The 16,226-nt window shown below is 38.7% G+C and overlaps 2 protein-coding genes across 3 annotated transcripts; one reads left to right on the plus strand and one right to left on the minus strand.

Annotated features, from left to right (window-relative positions):
• Positions 1 to 155: 155 nt before the first annotated feature.
• LOC117986296 (arginine/serine-rich protein PNISR-like) lies at positions 156 to 12,619 on the plus strand. Of its 2 annotated transcripts, XM_034973130.2 has the most exons (12): positions 156 to 637; positions 2,945 to 3,059; positions 3,723 to 3,878; positions 4,106 to 4,224; positions 4,796 to 4,962; positions 5,261 to 5,410; positions 5,973 to 6,078; positions 6,243 to 6,308; positions 8,190 to 8,260; positions 10,998 to 11,139; positions 11,415 to 12,237; positions 12,519 to 12,619. In XM_034973130.2, exons 1-11 carry the CDS (start codon positions 340 to 342, stop codon positions 12,212 to 12,214), a joined length of 2,190 nt encoding a protein of 729 aa, XP_034829021.1. In that variant the 5' UTR covers positions 156 to 339; the 3' UTR covers positions 12,215 to 12,237; positions 12,519 to 12,619. The 2 variants fall into 2 exon arrangements, with proteins under 2 accessions (XP_034829021.1, XP_069358024.1); XM_069501923.1 differs by having other exon boundaries at positions 11,415 to 12,619.
• Positions 12,620 to 13,410: 791 nt separating this feature from the next.
• On the minus strand, positions 13,411 to 15,564 carry Tango14 (transport and golgi organization 14). The gene is made up of 2 exons (XM_034973138.2): positions 15,082 to 15,564; positions 13,411 to 14,581 (listed from the first exon to the last, which is right to left on the minus strand). The coding sequence occupies exons 1-2, from the start codon at positions 15,380 to 15,382 to the stop codon at positions 14,118 to 14,120; spliced, it is 765 nt and encodes a 254-aa protein (XP_034829029.1). The 5' UTR covers positions 15,383 to 15,564; the 3' UTR covers positions 13,411 to 14,117.
• Between the last annotated feature and the right edge of the window lie 662 nt (positions 15,565 to 16,226).

The following is a 16,226-nucleotide window of genomic DNA, read 5'->3' on the forward strand; positions in this document are numbered from 1 at the left end:
TCTATTGATGAATAGCAAAAATATTGGCTAGCGCCATCTAGTGCTAAATAGCTTGTTCACAGCAACTAAACAAAAGACTAGAATCCAGATTAGCTGTCAACTTATAAATAAAATCTTGATTTTACTCTATGGTCTACACTTCATAGTCTATTACTTTAAAAAAAACGTAGTTGCAAAAAAATGTGTGGCAGGTGGCTGTGGTTCAATGAAAATTTTAATTTTTAGCAAGCATATTTTAAACAATAGTTGCCCCAATAATGTTTTTTCTAACTAAAAGCTAGTGTTAAATATAATATTCAATTAGTTATAAGTGGAACTTGTTACAAACAGTTTGCTATCATGTTCTCCGGGAAGGATGCCGCAAACTCTTCATATCCTACGCAGTGGGCTCTAAATCCCACTGCGTATCAGAATGTGGATTCGAGTCAGGTGGACTGGGCTGCATTAGCGCAACAATGGATCGCTATGAAGGAGGCTGCGGCCATAGTAGCCCCGCCGCCTCCGAAGCCCGAAGAAGAAGGCGAAGCACCGATGGAGGTTGAAAACCCAGAGACCAATTGTGAGTCGCCGAGTACCGGCAACTCTGAGTGGAACGCCTCTTCTAACTCATGGGGTACTGGTACCTGGAATCAATGGGGTAAGGAACTAAATGTTCAACCTCTATAACCTATACAAGTACATTATCAAAAAAGGCGAACAAAGTATGATATGGAATTGAAGACTTTCTTATCGATTTTGCATAAAATAGATTGCTTTACTGTGTATGAAATGGTATTTCAATTGTCTTCTATGGTCTTGCATTGGTGTAAAACCCATTAACCTTGATATCTAAATATCTTTATCTGCAACACAATAAGCTATGAAACAGGTTTTGGTATCAGAGGTTTATTTCACTATTATTTTTACTTGTCTTATGAAATGATATACCTATTTTATTAGAATGTTTCAGGTGCTACAAATGTGATATGTAGAAGTCCTTACTAGATGTCCAGCTGTGGATGTCTGTCGTTTAATAATGATGATGGTTAGATTTTATATGTCAACAAACAAGACAAACATTAACTAAATCAAACTCTATAATGCAAATAACACCAAGAATCTATATAAAACGAAAAAGTGACTGACTGACTGGCTGAAGTTTGGCATGCAGATAGCTATTATATGACGTAGACATCTGCTTAGAAAGGATTTTTGAAAATTTAACCCCTAAAAGGTTCAAAATATTGGTCCGAAATTTGTGTAGTCGCCAGCATAAGCTAGTGTTCTATAAAATAGTAATAACCGCCACTCTTTTTAATAGTTTTTAAGGAAATATATTACTTGCCCCTTCTTCTTCTTTGGGGCTTTACAGGTCCTTGCTATCCCTGAATCACTGCGACCGTCTCCGATCTATTGTGTTTGAACTTGCCCCTTGAATGGTGATATAATTTTTTCACGGAGGGAATACTAGATGCAAGCTAATTCAATGGGACAATTAGTAGTGGAAGGATGTTAGAAATTTTCTTTTTCTACATTTACAATTCATCCTCTTATTCAGGAGGTGGGACACCTCTCACTTTTCAGAGTTCTGCACATTTTAAGCAATTAAATATCACTTGCTTTAGCAGTAAAAGAAAACATCTCAAGGAAACCTCCATGCCTGAGAGTTCTTCATAATGTTCTGTGTGTATAGTCTGTCAATCTGCACTTGACCAGCGTGGCCTAGACCCATCACATTCTGAGAAAAGACCTGTGCCCAGTAGTGTGCTGGTGATGCGTTAATAATAACATTTATTTATTTAAAAATAAATATTTATAGTTTCCAATAAAGGTGTGATCATAAACTCGAAACTTGAGTTTTTCTGTACACCAATGCTGTCAATATTAGTCATGTATTGATGATGGTGATCACCGGTTGATCATGATCATATATCATCATAATAAATTAGGTACCAATATCTTGTCTGTGTAGGTATGACACTGCTATAAATTATAATCCCTAGTCTAATACAATAAGACATGCTTAAATGGCATAGTATTTGCAACTCATACTTGACTTTTGGACGCGGAAGGTGTCCAGTTTTCTTCCCGTATAAAATGAACGGAGTTCAATTGCCCAGACAAACTAATGTAAAGGACTTGGGAGTAATATTTGACCATAAACTGACATTCCATGACCATATATCTACACTCGCCTCCGAATCATTCCAGCGGTTGGGGTTTGTTTTGCGTAATACTCGAGGTTTCAATATTGTTACACGATAAAACTACTATTTGACGCTTTGGTTCGTGCCAAGCTAGAAACCAGCGCTTGTATTTGGAATCCATATGAAAGCACTTACACCTCGCTACTTGAAAAGGTTCAAAAAGCCTTTCTAAGGTATTTATATAAAAAATTGCATGGGTATTACCCATTTATGTATCCCACAAAATTTCTCCAAGGGCGCTTGGATTTCCACTCGCTCAAAACCCGAAGAGACTGCATTTTTTGCAAGATTTGCAAGATTCTTAGGGGTGTGATCGACTGCTCTGAACTACACAAGCTCTGCTGCGTTTATGCACCATCTAATTACAGCTATTTCCACCACCGCGCCAAATTTTTCGTAAGTCCGTTTAGTCGCACGGTAGCGCGCTCCAGGTCACCCATACCGCGCACTTTGGCTGCGCTCAACGCGCTGCTGAAGGAGTCCCCTCGCTGTGACATATTTGCTGACAAATGGGCTGACCTCATGGGTCAGATCTTGCACTTTTGTGAAAATTTATAATTTTCCTTTTTAAAATTTATAATTTTAACAATTTTTGTAAGTATGTTTATGTTAGTTTGTACTCGTAGTTTAATTAGTGTAATTGGCTTTATGGCCGTTCTAATTAAATAATAAATAAATAAATAATAATAATAATAATTGATAGTTTTCTTTTATTAGGTATGGTGCATTTTATTGAATTTACACTTTACAAATTTCAGGCTGGGGTTGGCCCAACAGTGGACCAGGAGACTCTAAGATGACTGGTGATCCATCAATGAGCATGCCTCCAATGATGGATGGATTTTCCTCGGACAACTCTGCTCCTATGCCTGGGTAAGTTATAAATTACCAATTTAATTGAAATAAAGTCAGTCTATATATAACAGTTGTTTAGTTGGGGTGCAGGGAAAAGTATGTACAGCATATAGATTACTCTGGGAACCCACTGTAAGTACTAGAAATGCTATCATTATTGGTATGCCTCAGCAATGAGGTATAGAAAATAGGGTTTTGAGCAAAAATTACTGAAGATGAAGAGAAAGTACTGAAGTACTAATATTATAAATGCGAAAGTGTGTCTATCTTTCTGTTTGCTAGTTTTACAACAGTTTAACCGATTTCGATGAAATTTAGTACATCCTGGGCTAGGTCATAGAGCAAGATGCCTGCGACTTCGTTCGCGTGGATTTAGGTTTTTAAAAATCCTGTGGGAACTCTTTGATTTTCTCGGGATAAAAACAGCCTATGTCGGTCTCCAGGTCTTTAACTGTACCCATGCAAAAAATCACGTTGTTCCGTTGCGACGTGATTGAAGGACAAAGCAACAGACAAACACACTTTCACATTTATAATATGGGTATGGATTTAATGTCATCATCGTCGCCTGCCCTCTAGCATGAGAAGAATTAGGCCATAGTCCCCCACACTAGCCAAGTGTGGGTTAAAAGTATTATATTTAGTGCCATCCTTTTATTTATTTATACTGAAATCTTCCAGATACTCGACAGGCTCCACGCCCGCGCCCACGTTCCAGCACGGCTATTGGACGGCGCCGCAAGCCGAGCAGAGCAGCCGCGGCAGCAGCAGGAGTCGCGACCGCCGCTCCAAGAGCAAGAACAGAGAGAGCAAGTCCAGCAGAAGTAGACCACCAAGGTACTTACAGACTTTTTGAGGGTACCTCCTGAGTCCTGAACAAGAAAAGGGATTCGAAAAAATTGGCTCACACCTTTGAGTGAGTCACTCGAAGCTGATATTTTAAATTCATTATGAGGTTTCTTAGATAGTTTTTAAAATAACTACCGTTTATGAAATAATAAACGTCAAAGTTGTTAGCATAGCTAAGGTACCCTACTTACCCAGTTTTTCATATTTGTTGTCAGAGAAAAGCCCCCCATGATCCCTCCGCCAGTGATACAGCCGGTGGTGGTGCCCGCGCCCGCCGCCACGCCCACCATCGACGCGGCCAAGCGACGACAACTGCCCGCCTGGATAAGAGAAGGTTAACATATATTCTAGTCTTCATTTTATCTATATGTCTAGTACTTGTATGGTCTTGAGAGTTGAGACTTATTGTGGCAGTATACTATCAATGACTACAATTTGCGGAGTTATTGTAATGATACATGCCGCTGGGTTCGGTAATTTTTATTGTAGTCATGGTGTACGTATTAACCACATCTGGGTGCGTTTGGAAGCCCATAGCTTTAGTTTTAAGTATACGTAATTACTAATTAATTATCAGCACTACATCATAGTATTGCAAATTCAGCAATTAGACAGTCAGAAAGTGTACAATAGTACCCAATTCGAATAAATGAATTGACTTTGACATAATATGCCAAAATGTAGTCGGCCGATGGCCAAACCAGGTGCGTCTGCCGCCGAGATTGGTTACCGCACAAATGCGTTGACAACGGACTTTCAATGACTGCAGTCTGTAAGTCCTTTTAAGAGCAGGAAAAAACTAGGAGAGAAGAATTATAAGAATACAATAATAGAGCGGATACCGCGCGCTTGATGCATTGTATAAGAAAAGCGCTAATCTCAATAATATGTTCACCTTTATTTAGGTCTAGAAAAAATGGAACGCGAGAAACAAAAGGCGATAGAGCGGGAAGAGGAGCTGAGGGCGCGAGAGCTCGCGGAGCAGGAGAAGAAGAGACTGGAGGAAGAGCAGCTTGCGCGGCTCAAAGCGGCGGCCGGCGGCGAGCCTGCCGTGCCGGCGAAGAGCAAATTTGTATGTCAAGAGCAAATTTTTATGATTCGTACTAAACTATTGTATCTAAACTGAACTTTTCGATCGAATATTCCGACATATCGCGATTAAATATGACGACATATCGCAATCGAATAATATGAATAAAATGACGACATAACGCAGTTGAATATGACATCGTATCGCAATCGAATACGACATATCGTAATAGCATAAGCGACGTATATCTCAATCGAATATGACGACATTTCGCAATCAAATATAACGAAAATGGCTGTAATATTCAATTTAGGATTTCATTACGTACTCTTTGTTCCAGGAGTCAGAGTCTTCGGATTCGGAGCTGGAGGACGCAGCAGCGGAGGAGCCGGTGGTGCCCCCCGCGCCCATCATCAGTGAGGAACCAGCGGAGGAGCCTGAGCCCGCGCCGCTCGGGAACAAAACCAGGGAGGAGATCATGCAGGAAGTGGTGCGTATAGTGGAGTAGCTTGTAACGTTAGAGATGCCGCGGAGAAACCGGTGCTAGCATCAGTGAGGAGCCTGAATCCTCGTCGATCGGGATCAAGACCAGAGAAGAGATCATGCAGGTAGTGGTGCGTATAGTGTAATCTCCAACGTTGGGGACGCCTCGAAGAATCGGGTGGCTCCCCTCGCGCCCACCATCAGTGAGCTCTTAATCGAACATAAATTAATAATATGATAGGTATTTCCATTTATCCGTTTTTACATTTACAGGCCGGTAACTTAGTCCCGTGGCCCGAGAAAAATACCTACGGCGGCACTGCTCTTTGAGGGCCCCGCGTAAATCTTATCTTATAAAAGAGAGTATTATTCCTTTTATTATATAAAAGGAATAATACTTTACGCGTTAGAAAGAGAGGCGTTCGTTAATTTTTAGGCAGAGTGAATTGCACTTTATTACGTCGAAACCAAAGTCGCTATTTATTTAAACGTTGAAGTGAGCCTTTAGAACTTGTTAAGGTACTTTTAAGTTTTCTGGATAGAGGTAAGAGGTTCCCCTTGTTCCGCAGATGCTAGCCGTCCGTCGCTCGCTGACGGAAATCCTGCTGGAAGTGACGGACGGCGAGGTGCGCGCCGTGAGCCAGGAGGAACTCACGCGGTATATCGCCGCTCAAGGTACTACTAGCCTGGCCAGCCCGGGACAGGCCTCAGACTTACTTAGTGCACTAGTGGTGACGTGTAACGTGTATGTGATATGTATAATGACCCAGTCTTCTTTCAGATGTCGAGCAAATACATGTAGTGTGTTATTAATGTTGGTTTTATTTATATGGTAAAAGCGTCGCGACTCAACGCTATGAAGGCGAGCAAGTCCAAGGCTCTCGCGTCCATCGCCTCCGGGCTCGGTGAGTGCTCCGTTGACTTACACTACGCAAGTATCTCGCACACTCGGTAATGTCACGTCTTTGAAGAAGAATCGTCATTGGAGCGATGTCTTCTATAGCATCGCGCGCGCTCGGCCGTCGAGAAGAAAACCGAGAAAAAGTCATCGTCACTAACATCCCCTTTATTCACGCCACACATACACAGCTTAGCTCACGCAAGGTCTATGCGCGCTTGCTGCATTCTGCGTGGTGCGGTGCGGGCATCTTGATTTGACTCTCATTAGTATAAAATATTAATAGTGAACATTCTGAAACATACACACATCCTTCACATATCTCATAAAAAATATCATCAAACAAATAAACAATACTCAGGCCGAAATGCTTACATTTATGGCACGATTAAAACGAGACAGATTAATGTGTGACATAAATTGGTCACGTCTGAGCGACGTAGCTCTAAAGGCTTGAAAATGGCATGCAATCCCGTAGGAACCATTTATCATACATCTTGTGTAACTGTGGTATGAGTAGATACCTATAGTGAGCGACAGGTCAAGATAGCAATCGGGGTGGGGACGCCCTGCACACTCGCAATACCCCCCGCGCACGGGCCGCGCTAATGGGCAGATTACACCTACCGAGTAATTTCGCCGCAATTTCCCAGCCACAGCACTGTCTCGGCCGAGTGACATTTTACTGTCTCGCTTCACTACTCGGTAGGTGTAATCGTACCATAAGTGTTTATACCAACCGAGTACTCGGCCGAGGACACTGACTCGCCACTGTACTCGTAGGTGTAATCTGCCCATTACCCGCCGTGGGTGACGTTTTTTTTTTTTTTTATAACAAGCGTAGGTACACCAAATATTTACATTATTTTTTTCTCGCCAAACTGGTGAGCCAGTTTGTTAGCGAGCTCGATACGTGCGGGTATGTGGGGCGTCCTCCCGCCTCATACCCCGATTGCCATCTCGAGTCTCGACCTGTCGCATACTATTAAAATTTACCTCTGTTAAAAAAAGTTGCCGACATATCAAAAAATCATTGAATATGAGAATTTTACAAAAATTAAACGAGTGTGCCAGATACTTAAATCGTGTATATGGTGGTTTTACAATGTTTCCACATAAAAGTTCGGAGCTGTGATGCTCCATAAAACGATTGATGTGTTGCAAATTGTCTCGACATTTTGAAAGAGACTTCGTGGAAATTTTACTTTCGCCATTAAATTACTTGAATTTACTTTTATTGAAGTAATTTTATGTAGGTAAGATTACCAACAACTTTCGTCGAATATAAAAAACTGTCTTACGAAGTTTCAAAGATAAAAATGCGAGATACTAGTTGCAGCATTGAAAATATTGTATCTTGTTACTGAATTTGCTATTTAATTTTAAACCACCATGTACATTTCCTCTGTGCCTTTTCAGCTTAACGCCATCAATATTGTTTTAGTATTGAACAAATTGGCTAAAATGGAAAACAATTTTGGTAAGACTCTTTATTACAGGTTTCATTTAATAAATAATGAATTAAACGAATTGTCACAGATAATTTAATATTTTATACCCCAGATTTTACAAAACTGGCTACTATTAAATATAATTTTATTAAGTTACCTTGATTCAATGAAAATAACTATTAAATTCAAATAAATATTATACAGGTCAAATGTTCCTAAGATAGTATAATAAAAGCATAAAATCCATATAACTAACTAAACTAATGTGAAAAAGGTAATTCTTTAATCGCAATGATGAATGGATATCGGGTCAGTGAATTTATATAATTTATAGATGAACAAGTAAAATCCATATAAAAACGAAAAAGGTAATAATATATATTGGCAATGCATCTACGTGTTTACGGGGTGAATGTTGACGGTTATGGTGTGCGCAGGGCTGGGCGCGTACGAGAGCAGCGACGACAGCGACGACGAGCCCAACGACCTCAGCGACCAGCAGCTACAGGTAACATCACCACCAACACCACTCCACCATACTCTATCCACGGACAACTTAGTATAGGGTTACGTAATCCAATACAAATCATAGTTTTGTTTGTGATTGGTTGGTGACTCAAGTCTCAAAATGGTTAACACCCACCGAGTTTTTATGTCTCTGTCATTTGTATGGGATTACGTAATAGAGAGGCCTATATCTACTAACTTTTCTCCATGAATAGAAGTCATCACCATCATTAACTTCTCGCCGGCCTCCACAACGGGTCTCCTCTGAGAATGAGAGTTTAGAGGTTCAGACCATCCGCACGCTAGCCAAGCGCAGATTATTGGTATACTTCATACACGAGAAGATTATAGAGAACTCATAGGCATGCAGTTTTTCTCACGATGTTTTCCTTCTCAGTTCAAGCAAGTGATATATAGAGTTTTATTTTATTTTTCACAGAATCGCCCACAGAATTACACACTTAAATTGCATATGTTTTTGAGTTTTATAGGTCACACACCTTTGAGGACATTATAGAGATTCTCAGGCATGCATGTCGCCTCACGATGTTTTTCTTCACCGTTGAGGCAAATGATATTATTTAATTACTTAAAAGGCACATAACTCCTAAAAGTTAGAGGTGCAAACCCGGGATTGGACTGTGAAGACTCTGAATAGGTGGCTGACATCTAAACCACTATGGCTTTACGTCGCGTGGTCCATATATTAACGGAAATGAAAGGAGTACAACAGTTGTAACTTAACTAGCTTTGCTTTTTAACCGACTTCAAAAAAAGGAGGAGGTTCTCAATTCGTCGGAATCTTTTTTTTTACGTATGTTCCCGATTACTCGAAGACGCCTGGACCGATTTTGAAAATTCTTTTTTTGTTTGAAAGGGTATACTTCAAAGTTGGTCCCATTTAAATTTGGTGCAGATCTGATGAACATCTTCGAAGATAGATACTGGAACTCCTCAACGGATAAGAGTAAATTGCTCGCGATCAGTGTAATAGCTTAGTAAACAGTAGATTTTTAACCAGTCATAGCATAATTCCATGGGACCCAATGACTTGAAGGGACCACTAAAAATTGTGAAATAAAAAATTTTACAAAAAAAAAAAAAAACCGACTTCGATACACAAACACTAAAAATTGAAAAATAATTTAATTTATTACCGAATATATTATGTATACAAGAGTTAATATAGTTCCATAATAATATTTTTTGGGGTTTTTTAAGTTCTCGCTTCAGCCATAAAACGAAAATATATATCCTCTATATTCCCTATCCTGTGGGAATTTCAAAAAATCCAGCCTAATTCCTTCTCTACATTATAAAGGGTACCTGCGCAAAATTTCAGCTTTCTAGATCCAAGGGCTGGGCGTTGATTAGTCAGAGAGTGAGTCAATACTTTCCATTTATGTATTGATAAATGAATAAACAGAAAACGCGGTTTACTACTTTGTTCTTCAGGGATTCACCCGAAGGGTGCCAACGAGGCTATTACTTAGCCTCCGCAATCCGTCCGTCCGTCTGTTAGCAGGCCCCTAATACCCTAAACCCTCGTAGACTCGTGAACCCTAATAGCTAGAGAGTTGAAATTTTCAAACAGTTCTATTGCTGCTTTAAAAACAAATAATACAAACTGACTGTACTGACTGAGCATACGTATCGCAAATTTCGTCACTGGCAGTAAGCGGGCTGTAGCTTAGTGGTCAGAGCGTCGGGCGCGATTCCAGGAGACGCCGGTTCGATTCCTGCCGGTTCGAAATTTTTGGTATGTATTTAAAAGATATATTTAAATAATAAAAATTTCAAAACGATCGCCATGAAAATCAAAAAATCAAAAAGTATCCTGTACGATAGTACGGAACCCTTCGTATGCGAGTCCGACTCGCACTTGACCAATTTTTTAATACTATTTGGGAACTAAAATTATTGGAGTCAATATTTTATCAGTGAGCCATTCGAGCGCACTGATTACAATTACATCAAAGTTTGGCAATTGAGACTGATAAACTATACTATTAACTGATAAAAATAAGTGCATTAATATTATGCTGTTATAAAATTGTGTTATCTCAAATTAACAAAATTGAGTTGTTCGTTTGCGTTTAAAGGCTATGGCCAGACCCTTCTCACTCTGAGAGGAGACCCGTGCTCTGTAGTGAGCCGGGGATGGGTTGATCATCATGATGATGATGTTTGCGTTTATAGTTGAATAGAGTTATTAATCGAAGAAACATGAAAATAATTATTTTGCCAGATCGGTCGTACCGCGTACCCTTCTGATGTTCGCAGAATGCGACAAAATTTTCAAAAGAGGATAAAAATTCCAAAACAATTAAAGATGTAAAAAAAATCTAATAATATGTAATGTACAGCTGGCCATTTAATCATTGACCATTTGACCCGCCATGTCAATTTAGGTTAGTCTCTCCGACTGATTTCGGTTACGGTAGCCACCAAATACTCGCCTACTAGTGGACAACTGTGTGCGCAAACAGGTTCATTCTATTCCTTCACTCTCATGGTCCAATGATAACGGCAATCAGAAACGAACGGAGATAGATGATCAACGGCTTTACGTGCTCTGCGAAGCACGAGAGTGTACCTAACACCGCCAACTTTGAAATTTGACAGAACTTTTTTGCTGAACCTACAGGGCATCATGACCCGCAGCCGAATAAGCTAACTACTAAATCACAAAAATCTTTAGATTAGAACCAAAATACCACCTATTGTAATTTTACCAGGACATCATAAGGCGCAAGAGACAGGAGTTCGAGCGGACCTCGCGCGACATAGAGGCCGAGGTGCGGCGCGCCGAGCTGCGCGAGAGTGGAGAGGAGCCTGCGACGCCGGCCGACGCCACGCCCGACCGACCCAGGCAGTCTCGTAAGTTAAATGTCGTATGTTTATAAATACATACAGGGTGGAAAAGCTAATCTACCTATGGGAGAAATAAAAGCAAATGTTTTTATTAAGTCGGTGTAATGTTCACTTTTTGATACTGATTACATAGGTTTTCATATAATTCTCACAATATTGCGAAAATAATAGCACTCGCACACTAAACTAAACATTTCCACCGACATATGCCATAAGTACTATTTAATCGCAAAGTATAGGGAGGAAATAAATGAATTTCTTCATAGCTATTATTCTTTCAGGGTCTTCAGCAACACCGCCGCCGATTGACAGTGATACGCCCGAGAAAAAACCTGAACGTCGCCTATCAAAAGATAAAAGAAATAATCACAAAGGCACTGATAAAGTAGACGGTCCCAAGAAGTTGGAGGCGATTCCCGAAGAGAAAGCAAAACGAAACAACAAACATGATAAAACTCCGAGCCCCCAAAAACCCAGCAAATCAAGTAAAGACAGTTCCAATTCGAGTTCTAGTGATTCCGAAAATGATTCTTCGTCTAGTTCTAGTGAATCATCGTCGGAAAGTGATACCGAAGTCAAAGTTGAGAACAGTCGCCCCAAGAAACACAAACGTAGGAGCACTAGCTCAAGCGAGTCTCAAAAGAAATCAAAGAAGAATAAGAAAGACAAATCACACAAATCAAACGAAAAAGATTACTCGAAGTTAAAACATCAGGATGAGTTCGAGAAGTTTGAAAAATCGAAATCGAGAAAAAGGGACGATTACTACGACAAACATAAATCTAGAAGTAGGGACTACGAAAGATCGCATAAGGATAAATATAGGGACGCATCAGACGACGAAAAGCCGAGGAAACGTTCAAAAAGATCTCGTTCGATTAGTTACGAATCGCGATCGGGACGACGGAGAAGTAAAGATCGGTCCGAAGAGAGATCTCGTAGGCGGGATAAGAGATCTTACGATAGGGATAGTTACAAGAGGGATAGGTCTTACGATAGGTCGCGAGACTACGACAAGTACGATAGGTATGAGCGCTCTAGGGACGACCGCCACGACAGCTATTCCCGCCATCGCAGATGAACACCAGGTTACCAGTTGCGCAGGTGGTATTTTTATTTCCATTTTTAAGTTGTCTACCCTCATGTGACAAAAATCTTATCAACCCTTATCAATTAAAAATAATTTGTTTTCCAAGTAAATGTTAAGCACAACAAGTTCATCCTTTTTTATTGAAGAGGAAATTTTATGGGTTAAAAATAAACCTTATTTAACAAAATCACTTAAATTATTCATGTAATTAAACATAAACTATCATAAAGCTATCATAATAATATTCTAAAAATGTCAAAGGACTGTGATAAATTAGTGTTCTTTATTCTTGCAGGTTCTGGTGGCTGTAGAGATTGCTTCAAATTGTAAATAGTGTTTTATCCATATTTTATTTGCAATTGGTATGTAATAATTCAAATAAAATTATTACTCTGATTTGTATTTTTCATTATATTTTAGTTTTAGATGCAACCTTGTCTATGAAATTGCAGTTGTTATAGTGAAAATTCATAGATGCGGTAAGAAAGCACCGGAATTTATCATGAAAATATTGAGACAGAAAAATTTCCTCTTCCTCTCAAAGGGACTTTTTATTGGGAAATAGATGATGCCTGCCACTTCCTCTGTGGAGCTAGGTTTTTAAAAATCCTTTGGGAACTCTTTGAGTTGCTGCGATAAAAAGTATGTCCATCTCCAGGATACTAGCTATCCCTGTAAAAAATAGATGATACCCAGAACTTTGTCCATGTGGATTTAGGTTTTTAAAATACAGGGGGAACTCATTGATTTTCCGGCACCATAAGTACGTCTTTTCCTTGTCCTGTGATGCAAACTAGTTCTGTACCAAACATCAAAATCAATTAAACAGATTTGTAACAGACAGCCAGGAAAAGACATCTTTTTCCACACTTTCACATTTATTAATATTAAATATGGATTCCTGACAACAAAGGCCGGGGCAATAAGATTAATTGCACTGGCTTTTGTCGTCTCGTCAATCATTAGACGTCCACTGCTGAACAAAGATTTTGTTAAGACTTCCACACGTCATGGTCTTGCGCCGCCTAAATCAACCGATAAATAGTAAGTTAAACAATACTGCCACATCCTTTCCAAGTTAGCCTGCTTTCATCTTAGGACTGCATCATCCTGCACCACAGTGAGCTCAGTTTAATGGCTAACTTTTAAGTAATCAAATAAAAAAGATTGCTATGGAAAAACAAAAATTAACCATATTAACTTATATTTTATATTTGTACAAATATATCTACAATTGACATCATTCAATAAACAAAATTAACTATCATGAGTAACTGTAGTGTGACGATAAATTAAATCATTCATGAAAGAACTAAATGCATCACTAGTAGGTATATCATAAATGTGAAAGTGTGTTTGTCCTTCAATCAAACTGCAACAGAGTAAATTGTGGACATGATTTTTTCATAGTAATAACATGGAGAGTGACATATTTCAGAATTCTCACAGGATTTTTAAAAACGTAAACCCAAAGTCACAGGCATCATTTAGTTCATCACAAAATGCACTTCAATTCTCATGTGTCTAACAGAGTTGATTAGCTAGGTAAGTTAACTAAGTAGTTTTATGTTATCCCTTCCCATATAAGCTATAGGGTATTGAGTGTTAAGAGAAATTCATTGCAAAACACATAATGAAATATATGTATTTGTTGAATCTCAGGGCTAAGGTACTAGACTATTAAAAATAGTGATAATTATTAATCTGTCCAGCAGGTCAACCATAAAGATTTCCAAAAATCTTATTTTATGTTCTACTCAAGTACTTATACATATTGATATAGTGGAAAGGTTTCAATTCTTTTAAGTTTCAAGCAATATACAGATACATTCTCTAAATAAATGTACATAACAACTTTATTTACCATCTTATAGCTAACAAATTATTATGAAAGTTATTTGCCAAATCTTTGGTCACATTTATTGTATTTATACAAAGCCCCTAGATAACTGTTTATGTTAACATTATGGTTAACAGACAGTTGTATAAATTCTGTAAGTCTTATGTGCCACGGTAAAAGACCAAAAGTTGAGCAGAAAGGTCCTGTGTACAAGACCAATTCTGGATCAGGTATTGAGGGATACAAATGTATTAGGGATTCATTAAATTCTTTCGCTGTGTATTCCTCAGAACTATCTCTAATCTTCAAATCACCTTTGGCTAAAAGTTTTACACACTTGACTATTTTCATTCTCCCATCACATTGTGAAAATATATTTATATAAACTGTATTTGCTCGGGTGCCATTTGTATAACCATTTAAATCTGGCTTATTTGACCACTTGATGCAGCCTGGGACACCTTTCTTTTTACTTTCTATTTCTATGAATAAGTCTTCCTCGTGTTTCTTTAATTGGCCTGTAAAATTAAGAATTTTAGGACTAGTAAAATTTTCACATTTAAAACTAACAATAGAAATTAATAAAAGCCGTGATAGTCTAGTGGTTACAACATTCACCCCCTGTTCGGAGATCGGGGGTTCAATCTTGGGCACACACCTCTATGTGCATTTTAAGAAATTCAATATCACTGGCTTTAAAGATGAAGGAAAATATTGTGAGGAAACCTACATGCCTGAGAGTTCTCCATAATGTTCTCAAAAGTGTGTGAAGTCCGCCAATTCGCGCTTGGCCAGCGTGGTGGACTATGGCCAAACCCTTCTCATACTGAAAGGAGATCCATGCTCTGTAGTTAGCCGGCTATGGGTTGACCATGATGAAACAACTTAATTTTCCTTATACACAATCCTAATCTCACTAAAGTAAAATTGCAAATATTTAAGTCTAAAGTTAAAGTTGATATTGCATCATCTAATAACAAATAGGTAGGTAGGTATAGCTACCAGTTCTCTCGTTTACCTGTGATGTCGTGGAAACTGACGAAGGGTATTCCCATAATAAGACTCCAGATAACCAGCAGTGCCAGGTCACTCATGGAATGAACATTTGTGTCTGCCAATACCACTAAATGTTCGAGTTTCTTCTTCATTTTTGGCACACTATTCAATAATGTTAACACTTCTCTTTTCGTTACCTGATTATCAGGTAAGATGCACTTTTTATCACATAATCGGTAATATATTTTCTGAACAGCAACAAGTATATTCACGATAAAGTGTACCAGGAAAAATAAAAACTGGCGAAGTAGTCTGGACAGCATGATCGATATTTGCAGACAATGGCTGTTCCTTCCTTATTCATTCATTATAATTAATTACCTCTCATAAAGTAAATTCATGTTTTTACCAAGTTTTTATTCAATGTGATCATTTTCGTCGGCTTCCAATTTCCAAGTCGTCAACCGCTTTCAATATCCAATCACGAGCCTAAATGTGTAATGTCAGAGTTACCAACATAAAAATCCTAATTTACGTTCGGGAGTCAGAAGACTCAAAAATATATTTACTTTACTCTATGGCCTAAACTAGCATTTTTTCTGCGCTTATATACCTCAGAACAAGGACTATTAGAAGTAGCCCTATTGTGACACTTACTGTTAGAGCGAGATAGCTAAATGCATTTAAAAGCAAAGAATTTATATGTACTACCATTAAAAGCTCTTATTAGAACGTAACAACATGATTATGTTTTGTCCTTATCACCGTGGCCACTTTTTTGTTTGCCAAAATGTACTTGTACGTGAGGTTTTGGCAAACAACGTGAAGTGAGGTCATGTTGACTCAAGTATTGTAAATAAATAATTGATTCGTCTTGTTGTTTTTTTTGTTTTTGAAGTTATTGTGCAATGGTGGATTGCAGTATATTAGGCTACAATAGCCGAAGCGAACGTAAAATAGACGGAATAACATTTCACAAGTACCTCTGCTTGAGCGAGAGGGACTGAGGGGTCACGCTAGTTGCATATCTGGACATATCTGTGGCTTATACACTTGTTTTAGCATATTGCATGCATATTGTACCCTATACCAAGCTATTACACTAGCGGCACGCTATGATGGCCGGTTTGACACATTACAATAGTGATGTGGAATGTCAATTTATTC

This window comes from Maniola hyperantus, chromosome 11 (assembly GCF_902806685.2).
Source record: "Maniola hyperantus chromosome 11, iAphHyp1.2, whole genome shotgun sequence".
NCBI classification, from domain to species: Eukaryota; Metazoa; Arthropoda; class Insecta; order Lepidoptera; family Nymphalidae; genus Maniola; species Maniola hyperantus.

What these genes read in the sequence shown, in the direction of transcription:
- Tango14 (XM_034973138.2), bottom strand. Translation starts at nt 15,382, where the DNA reads ATGCTGTCCAGACTACTTCGCCAGTTTTTATTTTTCCTGGTACACTTT. An exon ending in CAGTTTCCACGACATCACAG is followed by an intron (nt 14,582 to 15,081) that starts GTAAACGAGAGA and finishes TTAATTTTACAG; the next exon opens with GCCAATTAAAGAAACACGAG.
- LOC117986296 (XM_069501923.1), top strand. Translation starts at nt 340, where the DNA reads ATGTTCTCCGGGAAGGATGCCGCAAACTCTTCATATCCTACGCAGTGG. An exon ending in AGCAGAAGTAGACCACCAAG is followed by an intron (nt 3,879 to 4,105) that starts GTACTTACAGAC and finishes ATTTGTTGTCAG; the next exon opens with AGAAAAGCCCCCCATGATCC. An exon ending in GCCCGCCTGGATAAGAGAAG is followed by an intron (nt 4,225 to 4,795) that starts GTTAACATATAT and finishes ACCTTTATTTAG; the next exon opens with GTCTAGAAAAAATGGAACGC.